Source organism: Bacillus rossius, chromosome 16 (genome assembly GCF_032445375.1).
Source record: "Bacillus rossius redtenbacheri isolate Brsri chromosome 16, Brsri_v3, whole genome shotgun sequence".
NCBI classification, from domain to species: domain Eukaryota; kingdom Metazoa; phylum Arthropoda; class Insecta; order Phasmatodea; family Bacillidae; genus Bacillus; species Bacillus rossius.
The window spans coordinates 17,091,315-17,106,770 of NC_086343.1; the positions used below are offsets into that span (position 1 = coordinate 17,091,315).

Genomic DNA, 15,456 nt, shown 5'->3' on the forward strand with positions numbered 1-15,456 from the left:
CCTACTTTTCCTATCATCGTCCTATCCTTAACAGAATAACACAGATTGGAAGAAGTTAAATAACAAACATGTATAAAAGTTAGAGTTAAAATAATCTCTTCGTTAAAGTAATAAACATATTTGAATTAATGAGTGCAAATAAAAGTAAATTTATCAATTAAAGTGTGGATTTCATTTCACCCCTTCTTTGTATCCATACAAAATAGTGATAATTCAATAAAATGATTCAATTTTATTCATCAAAGTATGCAATCATTTCATCAATGTTTTGTTATGATGTCACGTTAAACTATCGTCCGTAAACCGACTTTACAGACAACCATTTTTTTTTTTTTTTTTTTAAACTTGAAATCATTATTTACCTTGGAAGGGCTCAACATTGCCGAGCTATTACTTAACGGGTACGTTTAAGTCTGCGTACCATTGTGGAAACTGTTCCGTGAGATTTGTCTTCTCCGTTTCCGTGTCACTGTGGGACGGGCCCCGCCTTAGGAGTCATTCCTGACCCACAGACCACTCACAAGCGGATACACTTAGTTTCAGTTAGGTTAGGGGAAGCCTTCATTTCACAGACGAGAGAGCCACACCCGAAGTTCATGCTCCCTTTTTTTTATTTCACAGTATCTTTAATGTAGCTATCCTAACCAAATCAACCGTCCACAATGTTTTAAAAGTATTTATAACGTAGCTAACCTAACCTAATTGACCATTAGTTGTTATAATGAGTTACAATGAACAAAAAAAAAAAAAACGAAGATGCACGATCGGGCGTTTGGCTCTCTCGTCTGTGAAAAGAAGGCTTCCCTTAGGTCAGCTCTTGGCAATGGGGGGTGTTAAGAAGCATGCCCCCCCCCCCCGTATTAAAGCGGTTGGTCCGGGGGTCCTCCCCCGGTAATATTTGGATTTTAAGGTGTAAAATAGTGCTATTTTAGCAGTTTTCGGTACTTAAATTTAAATATTGTAATGGTAAAAATTTTATTAATTTTAATATGAAATTTGTTTGAGTGATGAATAAGAAATTAATTAAAGATTTGGTGCTAAAGGGGGGGGGGGGTTGAACCCCTACCCCCCCCCCCCCTGGCTCCTGGGCACTGGAGCTCCCTGGAACCACATGCGCACACAGGAATCCACCTTGACGGGGGCACCTGGTGGCCTTGGGCGGCCCCGCGTCCGGCGGACGTCGCCCCGATGAGCGAAGCGCGCGAGGGACCCTGACGGCCGGCGAAGAAGGCCAGGCTCTCCTAGGCGGGAGGGGCTTAACTCGGGGGGCAGGGGCCGGAATACAGAACCGGGAGACGGCACGTCGCTATGAGAGAAAGGTTTGTTTGCCTCTACAAAATATTTGTTTACATACGGCGAAATCAGGGGCGCAACAACAGGGAGGGGGGGGGGCAAGGGTATTTTGCCCCCCCCCCCCTTCTGAAACCTCTAAGTGGGGGCAAACGGGGGCAAAGAAAGTGCTGTGTAATCAATTTTTAGATAGTAAAACTGCTTAAATAGCACCATTTTCCACGGTCTGCTTCAATAGGGGGGATCGATGTTTCTTTATGAAAAGGTATATTGTTGCGCCCCTGGGCGAAATAAATATATTTTGTTAATTCAAACAAATATTTTTTTTGTAGAAGGAAAGTTTCTGTTGACCCAATGAATGAATTTGTCAACTCGAATGTATATTTGGTTAGGCGTAACAAAATTATTTTTGTTACTTAACCGAGTTTGGTTAAACTAACAAGATATTTTGTTCCACCAAGTAAATATTTGTTTCGCCATATATGAACAAATATTTGTTTGATTCAAACAAGCCTTTTTTCTCTATGGGCGGTTTCAGCAGTTTTCACGCCGTAAACCCATTTGCGTTATTTAAGACAGATATCACACATTAAGGACCCCCCCGTTCCTACAATGACACGTAAACAGGAAAAGGGTCTCTCGAAAAAAAAATCCACCATGGCACGCAGACGGGTAACGAACCCGTAAGGAATAGTTCGGCATTGTTGCTCCGTGCGACCAATAGATACCGAGTATTTGGCTGCGGTGGTAGCCATGCTTGTATATGTTGTGTCCCCATGAGTGAAATACCATTTCTGTGTCCAGACTGCAAAATGACAGCAGGCCATGCGAGGAACAGCGATTTTTGCTTGACATCTAATGGAGTTTTGATGGGTCGGATACTTTCGTCATTTATTCAGATATCAGTTTGTTATAGTGATTCTAAAAAAAAAACCTTTGCTGTTTACAAAAAAAAAATTGATCTGCCCGTGAAAGGAAAGCCACCACAGTTGGTTAAATATTAATCTAAATATTTAATTAATTTGTTTTCGTCATTTTTTTCCACTTTGACAATAATTCACTAAATCAAACAGAGAATTAAGCACTCACAAAATCAAGCTTGTGTATAAGCGCGTCACTTTAATCTGCGTGCGTTATTTTGACTAATGTAAACATTAAACATTTTTTTTAACGATTTAGAATAAGAAATCTTACATTAATTTTTCATAAAGTTGAAAGTTAAAAAAATAATAATTTAAAGATAAGATAAAGTACTACGTTGTTTCAGGAAAAAAATATCCATGTATAAAAAATTCAAAAAAATTGATATTTAAAGGAAAAAAAGGAGGGTTGTCCGTAAAGTCGGTTTACGGACGATAATTTTACGTGATAACGTCATAAGAAAACATTGATGAAAAATTGCATACATTTAATTTTCAAATATTATTTACAGTTTTTTTTGCATATTTAATTTAAATAATTTGTTTAAATATATAATCACGAACAATTAGTTATAGAAATAAACTGAAATCAAATCAATGTCAATAAATTGTTAATTTGAAATGACGAAACTGGACAAATAAATCAAATTTTTTTTTAAATTGCTGTTTTTAAAAAGGCCGCCTTAACCTGTTTGATATTACAGAAGATTTTTCTCGCACGGCGGTTGGCCGGTTCATGCACGCTCGGCTCAGGCGGTACGTGACAATGAGTCGTGCTTTTTCCGTGCGTGCAGCCGGCGTTCATAGATTTATAAGACGTTATCACGTCAAAAAAAAATAAATAAAAGCACTTTACTTAAGTTACAAGTCTATAAAGCCTCACTTGAATGTTAAAGTGATCTCTTGAGCAGTCTGATGGAATCGTGGATGTAGTGGGTGAGCGGCTAAGGGTCGCCGCGGAGAAGGGTCGCCGCGGCTAAGGGTCGCCGCGGAGAACTGACTGCATGTGTACGTCTTGTTCCAGTTCAGGAGGAACGTGGCGGACTGCTGCACACTGCCCCACCACGACGACCAGTACCTGCTGCGGTGGCTCAGGGGTGAGTTCGTCGGGGATTACCTCCCGGGTCAACTGCAGCGCCGCTTTCTGTGGACACCCCTCCCTCCCCCGGGTAAATATGGAAAAAAAAAAAATCTTCAACTCCTTCGAATAGAATTTTATGCCAGCTTGGAACTTAAATTTAGACAATGTATTTTGCCGCAATTCATCTGGAGAAAAATGTTGACGTTCTTTCCTGATAAAATGATCCCCGGCGGAATCGCGTAAATTATACGTGGCAATAAAAATCTTTGTACGAAATCACGAACCGAAATTTGTGTTGACCACGAGTGATATTTTAGGTTTCCTTTGCCCATTGATGTCTAGATAAAAATTAAAAAAAAAAAAAAAAAAAAAAAAAAAACTCACCGGCGCTCCAAGGTGAACGAGACATTCGCGAGATGTCCCAACACGTCTTCTTTCCCGTGGCCTGGTTTTATAAATCACTCGAGGACCGCAAGAAACATCACACCCGTTTGTTAACTACGCCAGACGCAAAATAACGCAACGCGAGCATGGGCCCACTTTCAACTTCTTGCGTTTCGGCCATACAGTGTTTGAAGTGAGACGCAGATGTTATGCGCATAGAAACCCACGATTTTATTACACACATAATTTTTTTCTTTTTTATAATCTATCGCATACCTAGTAAAAGATAATACTTTTCAACAATTTTGTACCTTTTTAAGATAAACATAAATTATCGAAAAGGGAGAGGGGGCGGCTCCCATATAAAAACGGATACGTAAATTACGAAACAGTGTATCTACAATGGCACATATGCGAACATGAAATCATACTGATTAGCTCGTCAATGCCTGGCTCTTCCACTTAAGTTACTCCGTGCGACAAATAGTGGGCCACATAGTGTCACTTTAATTATCACTCACAAAAATGAGCAATTTTTTGTTCAGGATTTGAAACTAAATTAAAAATAAAGTTAATACTTGCTGCCAATTATATGAAGTCTTAAATAATTTTATTTAGGTTACACTTTTTAACCGAAAAAAAACTTTACAGATATATATTTATTAAGAATAATGATTTTTTTAAATTGTTACAGCCCGAAAATTCAATGCTGAAGCTGCAGAAAAAATGCTGCGAGACGTGAGTATGACCCATTTATTTGGCACCAGCACATTTTTATCCTAATAAATTTATTGCTTGGTCGAAAATATTTTTTGTGTAAATAAGAGTTCGACCTCCTGTGGTTTACAACCGTCATAGATTCTGGCATTAATTATATATATTTTTTTAGTTAAAAAACATATGGTTTGGTTTGAAAACTTTCTTGCACTTTGAATTTTTTTTTTAAATTTTCCTGTATTAATAAAGTTATATTCACTGCTGTTAAACCAGTATTTTGCGGTTGTCAAAACAATAATTCCCAACAGTAAACTAGAGTTAATTTGAAATAATTGCTTGTCAACAGAGTATGAAATGGAGAGAGAAATGGGATGTCGACAACCTCGTGAACTGGGAACCACCAGAAGTCATCAAGAAATATTACCCAAGTGGCCTCGCAGGATACGACAAAGATGGTTCACCAGGTACGCATAAGAGAGTTGCGCAGTTTCACACAACAACTGCGTACTTCAGTGAAGTAGATACCAAGAGATAAAGTAAATTTAACATTTTTGATGTGTAACATCATAGCTCGTGGTATGAGGCATTCGGTAACGAGTAATTTCGTGAATGGAACGGAAGTCGCAGGGAACAGAAATGTGTGACCACGGTGCTGCCATCTGCGGCGGATAGCTCCAACTTTACCATCCCAAGTAGACCGTCTTGATGGCTGCAGTGTTCTACACATGCACGCAAATATAAAGTCAACAAAGGCAGTGTGTTTATAGCTGACTGGTACGATGATTTTAATTAAGTATTATTATTTTTCATTATAGAGATGGATGCAATTGATAAGTAAGTCCAGTCAAGGAAATGCAGTTTTTACATGATTTTACATGATTCATCTTTGAAGGGGTACCACGACAACAATTGGATTTCAAGAATATGCAAAGAAATAACGTTAACGAAAATACGGTGTTTTAAAAGAGTCGCGAGGCATCGTCAGTGGCGTAGCAAGCGTGTGGCAGGGATGGCCCCCGCCAGGGGCGCTGGAGCAGGGAAGGGAGGAGGGGGGGGGGGGGGCGCCACGGCGACGTTTTCGCGTTACTGAACCCTCCCCCCCCTCTTTTAATCCAAGAGGGGTGCCATTTTCAATTCTGGCCAGTGGCGCCAGTCACCCTTAGCTACGTCAGCTGGGCATCGTGTAAGTGTCGCGTCGCGTCTCGCGCGATTTTCTGTTCGCGTCGCTGGAAAGGTGAAAACGTGCAGAACCTTGATGTTGTTCCCCCCCCCCCCCCCCCCGACAGTGGTGGTGATCCCCTTCGCCGGCATCGACATGTGGGGGATGCTGCACTCGGCGGGCAAGGCGGACTTCATCCGGATGACCATCAAGATGATCGAGCGCTACCTGGAGATCGCCCGCAGGCAGGCCAAGGAGCACGGCGCCGGCGCGTCCAAGGTCTCCGCCATCATCGACATGGAGAACTTCAACCTGCGGCAGTACGCGTGGCGGCCCGGTGAGAGCCGCCGTGTTGATTCCATCCTTTTACACGTCATTTTTTAAGTGAAAACTTGTGTAGGAAGGTTTGGATAGGGAGTAAATTCACGCAAGTCGTCATCAACATGGTCACGTGAAATGTTAATTTATTTTATATATACATATATATATTTCAAGGATAAAACTTAATTTATTCTATTTTTAAAGATACAAGTTTTTAATTTTATCTTTATTTTCCAAGGAAATTTTAACGTTATTGTGTGATACATATTGCGAGTATTGGATATTTTTTTAGTAGGTAGTTAAGTTGAGGTGATGATTTTTTTTTGTTTATTTATTTATGTGAGTTTCTTCAAAAGTCAGGTTATTGATTTATTAGAGTTAATGTTGATTATTTGTAGATTTAAGTTAATAATTTTTTATTCTTTCAATGAAAAAACTTCATTTCTTCTAGTTTTAAAGTTATTATTGGTAGGGGCAAACCTTATGGGTTCGCGTCACCGACATGCGAGTGATATAATACCAAAATCATTTTCTTGCTTACATTTGACGTAGAAATGATTTCATATTACACATTTAAAAACATAATTTTAAGTTTTCACTTCTGTTGACAGTCCCCAGGACTGACTTCTTTTTTATTTTTTTTAAATTTTTTATTTTAGGGCTATTTTAGAAATTTTTACTCGATACCTTCCTTGCTTGAGCTCTACTACAAATATTTTCAACACTTATTCACTTAGTGGACTATTAAAATGTAAACAAGAATTTTGTCCACTCGACTCAAGTAGTGACGTGGCCGGGGCATGGATTAGGGCCTTTACACTCACGTCCAGTGTTGCCAGACGTATCCGAATTCGAGTACACGTACCCAAATTACTGTGTCAGTACGCTGTGCCCTAGAAGATCCGCTTGGTAACGTACGAAAATGTACCCGAATTAAGGAAGGGGGGGGGGGGGGGAATAGTACAGCCTCGGCTATGCTGTATTCCTAAGGATCTCTGGAGAATCACAGGATCAAATTGTCATTGGACACAGTCTCGGCTACACTATTTAAAGCACAACACAAATTTAGATCAATTACAGAGAAAAACTTCCTATTGTAGCCGTTACCATGGTACAACTTCCGGAAATTTTTTTTTATAGATTTTTTTTGAGGTCCATAGATCTTATAATCCATCGTCAACTCAAAAGTTTATACATACACATATATACGCATATTCATACACACAGTTTTATGGACACCATAACTGTCAATAACTGTCATAGGTTCACACAAATCACTTACGAACTGATTCATAAAATATAGTAATGAAAAATCTCGGTTGAGTTCGTTAATGGGCAAAATCCAACCAAAGGGGTAGAAATAGGGAAGGTTTTTTGAAAAACAGAAAAATTGTTATAACTCCATAATATGACACACATTGCATCCGTTTGAACGTATTATAACTTAAAGGAGCAATACCAAAACTATTTGTGTATATAAAGCTACGACTAAACATAACTGTAAGGGTTGAAAAAACAGGGGTTGAAGGACAAAAAAAATGCATAACTCTTTTTTAGTAGGCACACTATCAAATCCATCCAAATTGCTTGTAAATCTTATAATTTCTCCCCCTTTTCTGTTTTCCACACCCCTCGTATCTTCCACTCATGGTCTCTTCTTCTGTACTTATTTTTGTGTAACCTATTACCTGATTTTCCCATCCTAGACCACTTTATACCCTGAAATGTTCTCCACCCCAGATGAATTATCAGCAGGGGCATGTCATATTTGAAGGTTCAAACTGTCTTGCACATCAAAGTTTTAAACTTTTTTTTTTTGTGTTTCAGCTGGTGAAACTGTGCTGTCACTAATACAGATGTATGAAGCAAACTATCCGGAAGTTCTGAAAACCTGTTTCATCATAAATGGTAAAGTAAATTGGACATCCAACTAGTTTGTAGCCAGGTATTCAGTTCAAGAAAAGGTATTAACTTGGTAATTTTTAACATGTGTTTATTAAAAAAAAACTATAGTCTATAGTAAAAATAAAAAAATGCACATTTCTTATAGCAACACAATATTTTCCAAGGGTATTTATAACAAACAAAAAAAATTCAAATATTTAGTGACTCCTATGCTAACCTCTTATTTTTTTTGTTTGAATGTGTTGTAACAATCCTAACCTCAGGCTAGTCAGAATTGGTATAGATTGCACTGCATCAGAACTTGAAGAGATGTAGATTGAATCTTGAAATATTATATTTAAGTTCCAGAAAAAAAGTTACTGTAAATGATTGATTATTGAAATAGTCTCTTTGATAAACCGTTATACCTACTGATTTTTAAAGTTTTTTTTTTGTAGGAAGTATTTACAGACAGATTTCAGCCATTCAGCAAAAACAAATATACAAACATATATTTTGTTTTATATGTGTTTGGAATGTTTCAGGTTACTGTTTTATTAATGCTACAGAAGAATAACTTCAGAGTTCAGAAACTTTATTAATGGTTTAGTGAATTTTAACCAGATTGACTTCAATGAAATTCTTTTTGAAAATCAGGCCCAAAGCTGTGGTTTTATCAGAAAAGTTTCTAATAGTTTAAAATTTCCAGTTGTTTCAGGCTGCTAATTGCTTTCTGCGATTGATGGAGGCAAGTAATGTTTACGATTCAGGCAGTGAATTATAGTGGCAGGCGCAGAAAGTGTGTGATCTGCATCTAGAAATTTTGGTTTTTGAAAAGTGACAATTTAATTTATCTGTTTATTTATGTTGAGTAATGTTTTAAGTGAAGAAATGTCTATCTGTAACAGTAAGCTTGTAAGTTGTAAGGAAGTGCAATTTCAACCCAAGTGAAGTTCTTCATGTGGAAACAGCACATCATGCTCTGCATTATTTTAAAGAATCCTACGTTTAAATTTTGCGTCTCGAGTTTTGTATTTAAAGTTTATTTTCAAAATGAACAACATGAGAACACATGAGTTTGCTTTATAAAACTGCTGCACTTTTTTTTTCCTCTCCTTTTACTGAGTTTCTGAGGAATTGCTTGTCACATTTTCCTGTCTATTAACATGCACACATTACTACGGAATGCCATTAGATTAATTTTTGAAGTTATACTTCTTCAGGTGCGTTATAAAAAAATTATGAGAGTGAAATTTTAAGATGCGCGCACATCACTGTAATACAAAATTAACAGGTTGAAGCTGCCCGCTAAACTGCTCATTAAGTCTCTTAAAAAAGCTACCATGTTGGCACGCTCGTCGCCTCTGATCACTGTTTTCATATTTATAATATTTATCCACATGTTTCTAGTTTCTACATTCACAACACATGTTTTAGTTTCATACAAGTGCGAATGATATATGTGCTAATAAATTATATTCAGTAGTGATTTAAATTGAATATTTTGATTAATATTATTTACTATTCGTAAATATTAGTAAAAAAAAATTGTACTTATATACTTTTTCAAGTGCTCTAATATAATTAAGGTTAACTATCTGTATATATTATTTATTGATATAAATTAAAATATTATTATTTAATGTAATTAACACTAAATATTATTAAATTATTAATGTTAAATATTTATTATTAGTTATTTAATATTTACAAAATAAAGAAATAAATTTAATAAAAAAATTTGTGATAAAAATTAAAATCAAACATTAAATAAAAATATTAATTTTTAATATTTATTATTAAATTGAATAAATAATAAATATTTATAATAATAAATAAACTAATTTAATGAAAAATTTTTGATAAAAATGAAAAGTGAATATTAAATTAAGAAAATAATAAATATTTAAAAAATGAATAAGCTTAAATTAAAATTTTGAATTTATTATTAAATTTATATATTTTCTTTTTAAATATTAAATAATCAATAATAAATATTTAAAAATAAGAATCTTATAATATTTAATACAAATTATTTCATTTATTTATTTTTATTTATTTATGTCATATTTATTATTCTCTAAATTTTATTTATTTAATTTTTCAAATTTAAACTGAACTTAATTGACTGTGTTATGACTATCTTTTTCCAGCACTTTTATATTTTATTGTAATTAATTATTTGCATGCAATTAAAAACTATATTTTAATGATAGCCAAAGAAGTATAACTTCTCACGCGCGTACGTAAGTACACACATTTTATTTTATTTTTTAAAGGTGTTTGTACAGCACAACATTTTGAGTATGCTCTTTTTTTTTGCAGCACCGAAAATATTTGCTATAGCCTTCTCCGTGGTGAAAAACTTCCTGAACGACTACACGATCAGCAAGATCCAGATATACAAGAACGACCCGCGCAAGTACCAGCCCGTGCTGCTGGAGGTCATAGACGCAGCGCAGCTTCCCAAGTGCTTCGGCGGGGAGATGACGGACCCTGACGGCAACCCCGCCTGCCCTTCCAAGGTGCGGGGTCGAAGTTGGGACACTTGCAGGGCCGGCGCGTCCACACAGGCGAACCAGGCAACCGCCCAGGGCGCCAAGTAGCTGGGGGCGGCGCAGCACGACACATAACAGCTGATATAACATGTTTAACGATTATTGCAACTAGATGAAAATGGATTTTCGTAACAGTTTGGAATGTTTATATTGATATAAGTAATTATTTAAAGTCCACGGTGACATTTTTATTATTTGTAATAAGTAAAAAAGTAAAAAAAAAACAACACAGGCCTGCATACATTTGATTGTTGAGAAAATCTTAGGCTTACGTGATGTATTTTGAGGCAAGAAAAATTTTTTTTTGAAGTGTCTGTCTCGGGGGGGGGGGATTAAGGTTTTTTTGCCTAGGGCGCCAATTTACCTTGCACCGGCCCTGGACACTTGCAGACCCAGCTGTGCTCTAGGGATAGGGTTTTCACGTGTCTTGATAAACAACCAGGCATTTGGTGCAATTCAGCCAGTTGCCACAACGTTGCTTTTAAACAAAACTGGAGTTGGTATTTCACAAAAAGACAAACAGGACCAAATACATGGACAGCTCCCAAGATTTTGGTTTTGTAAACCTGGTGTCATAATCATGTCAGTCCGATGGATGGCAGATTATATGCCCAGTCACAAAAAATGCATCTGTTTAATACAAATGGTATCCACATTATAACAACAAAAATAAATTTACTTTTTTTTTTAAAAAAAAAAAGCCTTTTTTAAAAACAATTTTACAGATTTGTGGGGAAAAATAAACCTCGTGTGCTACAAATTTTTTTTTAGAAAGGAGTTAATCATATCTGACAACATAAAATATATAAAATTTAACAATTTATCTTTAAATATTTTTATAGTCACACCTCTTGCCACCAGATTATTGTTCCACACTCACACGTATTTAGCGCTCTCCGGTATAAGTCTCTAGTGTATTTAACAGGAACTTTTTAAGTTTATACTGTGTTCTGAACATCGTGATATAAGTTCCTGGGGTGGGTGTCTTTTTCAATGTTGACATCAGAATGGTTAGTAGTAAATGCTTAGAAAAACTTACCAGAGCTGAATAAAAGGCTGTTGCTAGAAGTTTGTTTGATAGCTTGAAAACATCTTGCTGGGAAGAATCCTAAGAACACCATCATAAATTGTTATAAAAAGATGTTATCAACACAACAGCAAGGAATTAGTATTAAAACTTTGTTAACATGGCAAAGATTCTACACATACACATCCTAACTTCTCACCTCCATATTTATTTTTAAAAGCGTTACAAGTTATAAAAACTTAAATACACAAAACTGATAGTATTTAACTTGTAAAACCTATACAGGCACACTTGGTAGTGCAGAGAAAATGGCACCCACTGTTGCGAGATTTATAGTACCCGGCTTGTTATCCTTAAAAATATATTTTGTATAGCATCAATAATTATAATAAGTTTAAATATATATTTTTTAATTTGACTATTTGTTAATTTTTCTAAGATCATAAAATAGTGTCTTTTGAAAGTATTAGTACAGTTGTGTACATTCTGAAAAAGATAATATAAACTTTAAAAACAAATTTTTTTTTCACAGGAGAGACTGTTTGTAGAAGTGTCTGTCACTAATTAAGGATTCCATTAATTATATCCAATGCTAAAACAGAGCCAAAATCTTTGATATAACATTCTATAAAATTTTTTGGTATGACAAAAACGGAAGCAAAAATGGCTTCTTTCAGTTACATTTCCTTAGAAGTAAGAATTGAATACTATCAGATAATGTTGTTGAGTAAATACAAGAAAATGTCTGTATCTGAAATCTGAAACATTGGTCCAAAGCAAATTTTGATATGACCAAGTATTAGTGAAAAGGATCATAAATAGTGTTTGAATTTCAAAAATATTCATAACTACATTAGTAGGAATGATATTAAATTTTTCTAAGCTATTCGTTTCTGGAGGCATTGAGTTAAAAACATTCTGAACATTTTCGCTGCATGTAATATGAGAAAATGTTTAATCAAACTTTTGGAAAATTGGAGAACATATAGTATGTAATGTACATTAAGTTCTTGAAATGTTTCAGAAGTTCATATAAGTTTGCAGAACATTCCCATAATACATAGGTACTTTAAACTCTACCTACGCCTGTAGGTTGTGCCGGAAAGGATTTTTTATAATTATAATGAACATTTGATAATACAGATTTTGTAGCTGAAAAATATTTAATGGAATAGAGGATATAAAATAAATTATTTATATATTAAGCAAAAACTAACGATCTAATTACCTAAATAAATAACAATATTTAATTTATTTTACATGCATTATAGTGTTCATTTTCCCGACTATTAGATTTTGATGTGCCATTATCCATAATTTTGCTCTTGTATACCATGCACTCTGTTATGGAGAGACAACAAAAATATAGAAGAAACTATGGGTATTTTAGGCTGTTATACAAATTTTTTCAAGTATTTTTTACACTGTGATTATGCCTTATGACCATCAAAGTGTACAAAATGCATTCCAGGATAGTTTTTCTTCCATAAAGTTTCATGTGGGACACCGATACCCGTGGTATGTACCCCGGTGTTCACGAAAGTGATTACATATGAGTTCATAGCACCAGACATGGGTCCTTTATCTGAAAAAAAAAAAAATGTCTACGCATGCACAGCAGTTTGGGCAATAGATAGGTCACGGACAGAACATCAAAATGTGTTTCTTAAAAATGAGCTGGCCATGACCTACATATGGGTTTGGGGGCAATAATTTGCACTAGGAAACAGGTTATAGGTGTGGCATATTCAACACCTCAACCCTTATTTTGGTGCCTTGGACTAACGTCCTAGATATTCTTGTACTTAAAATAATTTTTCATATATATATTATTAAATCATTAACAAACATGGCTATGTTGACAAAGACTATATATAAATCTCTACAAAGGCTATCAAAGAAATGTTTGCATTTGCCACAGACTACAATTCTCTGGGAATGTTTATTTAGCATTTCAGGAAACATTTTTTTTACACAAAAAATCTTTGCACCCTAAACATGTGAATATAAACATTTTTTAATAAAAAAATTTATGGGTGAATGATTTTTAAAATCTTAATTACAGTTTATGTGCTCATATATTATTTTATTGCAGTCTCTTGAAATCTATGTTCAGATTGGAAGCACTCTTTTTTGAGTCGAATTCTAGAAAAAGTGGATTTGACCCATTACTAGTTTGTGTTATGTTTTTTGATACAATTTGTGCATATAAAGTTTATATTAAAAGTAAACAACTTCACTGTCTTTATTTGAAAACACAGGTTCACCCTGGTGGAAAAATTCCCAAAACATACTACCAGTCGGCGGAGGACAAAGAAAACGCCATGCCCAACGAAGACTTCATGACTGTGGTTGTGAAGAAAGGGGATAAGCTTAAGTTGCCTTTCATCGTCGCCCAAGAAGGGTCATTTCTAAGGTGAGTCACATTGAAACACTAGCAGATATGAACTCAAAATGGCCTGACGACATCATCAAAAACCATGAGCGTTTTTATTGCCCGAGGCAATACTGAGTAATCAAAATTTGATGGATCCTCTCAACAAAGTGGAAAAAGTCCCCACCCACTTAAGATGTTGGGACAGCAATAGTAATATTAAAAAATCTGTATATGTATTAGGAAGAAACTTAAATTATGTATTAGAACCTAAAAAAACATTTGGTTTTGTCAGTCCATATGTTTAATTATTTATACATTACACAGAGTTATGACAGATAAATAAAATTAAATTTTAATTGAGTTTTTTTTTGTTTTCATGGGTTCTTGCAGCTTCACAATTTATTTATTACAATTCCTGCAATTAACTTAGGTTTATTAATTTTTGCACTAGGTACATCCTCTATATTATATGCCCTTAATTACAACATTTTTCTGACTAATGTCGACATCATCATTTACTACAAGGTTGTAATTTGTTTTCTCACAGCTAGGCGACATGTAAAAATCAACTTGTATAGTAATGTTTTAGAAATATTTGTTCACAAATACATATCTGAAATAAGAAAGAAAATAACACGGATAAAGCAGAGCCTTAAGCCTAATAAGCATGCATCTTCTATGAATTAGAAGGTGAACACATTCTTGTGTGCTTTGACTTTGTCTCATCAAATTTGTGATTGATAGGGTCGAGATCATATGGTGAGTTATGACAAAACCGAAATAACACAGCAAAGCCTGTCAATATAACATATAACACCATAATGCAAGTTAATACATCATTTAGCACCAAATGTAACAAAAAAAAAATGAAATCCATAAACACTTGAACAAAACTTAACTCAAATTACAAAAATTTGATCATTTATCGTGATTAAATTCATTGATGTCATTTATGTAGCATGAATTTTGTACCGGAATATATGACCTGAATGTAGTGGGAAAAAAATTATGGTTACAATATTGTTCATTCTTGCATCGCTTACATTTAGTAACATGTTTTTACATTAATGATGGCATGTGTTTCAAACAAACAAAACATTGCCATATAATTGTTATTTTTTCGAATACGTAGTTCTGTAATAGACATGCTTACTACTTATGCTTTTACTATATTAGTGCACAAGGTGTCAATAAAAACAGGGGCGTAGGAACCGGGGGGACAGGGGGGACACATGTCTCCCTGAACTTTTTGGGTGGAGGGGACTGTCCCCCCCAACTTTCTAGACCGTGATATTTTTATTTTATAATATTATTCTGCCCAACTTTATTTGTAATTTCTTCACTCATCAAATTTTATCTTAAGGAAACAATAATAATTTTAACATTGATGTATCCAATGGTTAGATACAAAAACTGCTTAAAAAGTGCTATATTGCACTTTTAAAATCAAAATTTTCCGGTGGAGAACCCCCGGACCCCCCCGTCTTAGTAAGAGGGGAATGGGTTCACATGACATCAAAATCATTATTTTTCCCCCCCAACTTTATGAACACAGCTACGCCAATGAATAAAAATGAGAATATTTTGGGAAAATAAGTGTGAAGAAATATTTTAGTTTCATATATGTTGAACAGTACACTTTTTTTATAACAAATTAAGACAATATATAAAAATAAAACACCACCAAAATCTCCTGTTTGAAAATTAAAATCGTCCTAAAAATAAAATCATAAAATCT

At 34.9% G+C, this 15,456-nt stretch overlaps 1 protein-coding gene across 1 annotated transcript in view; it reads left to right on the top strand.

Moving 5' to 3' along the window:
* LOC134539855 (SEC14-like protein 2) overlaps positions 1–15,456 on the top strand; it is an 82,118-nt gene that overhangs the window by 62,862 nt on the left and 3,800 nt on the right. The window contains exons 2-8 of the mRNA XM_063382161.1: positions 3,235–3,307; positions 4,370–4,413; positions 4,739–4,856; positions 5,679–5,888; positions 7,700–7,780; positions 10,082–10,281; positions 13,603–13,757. Coding sequence (XP_063238231.1) covers positions 3,235–3,307; positions 4,370–4,413; positions 4,739–4,856; positions 5,679–5,888; positions 7,700–7,780; positions 10,082–10,281; positions 13,603–13,757 — 881 coding nt within the window. The remainder of the gene's footprint in view (positions 1–3,234; positions 3,308–4,369; positions 4,414–4,738; positions 4,857–5,678; positions 5,889–7,699; positions 7,781–10,081; positions 10,282–13,602; positions 13,758–15,456) is intronic.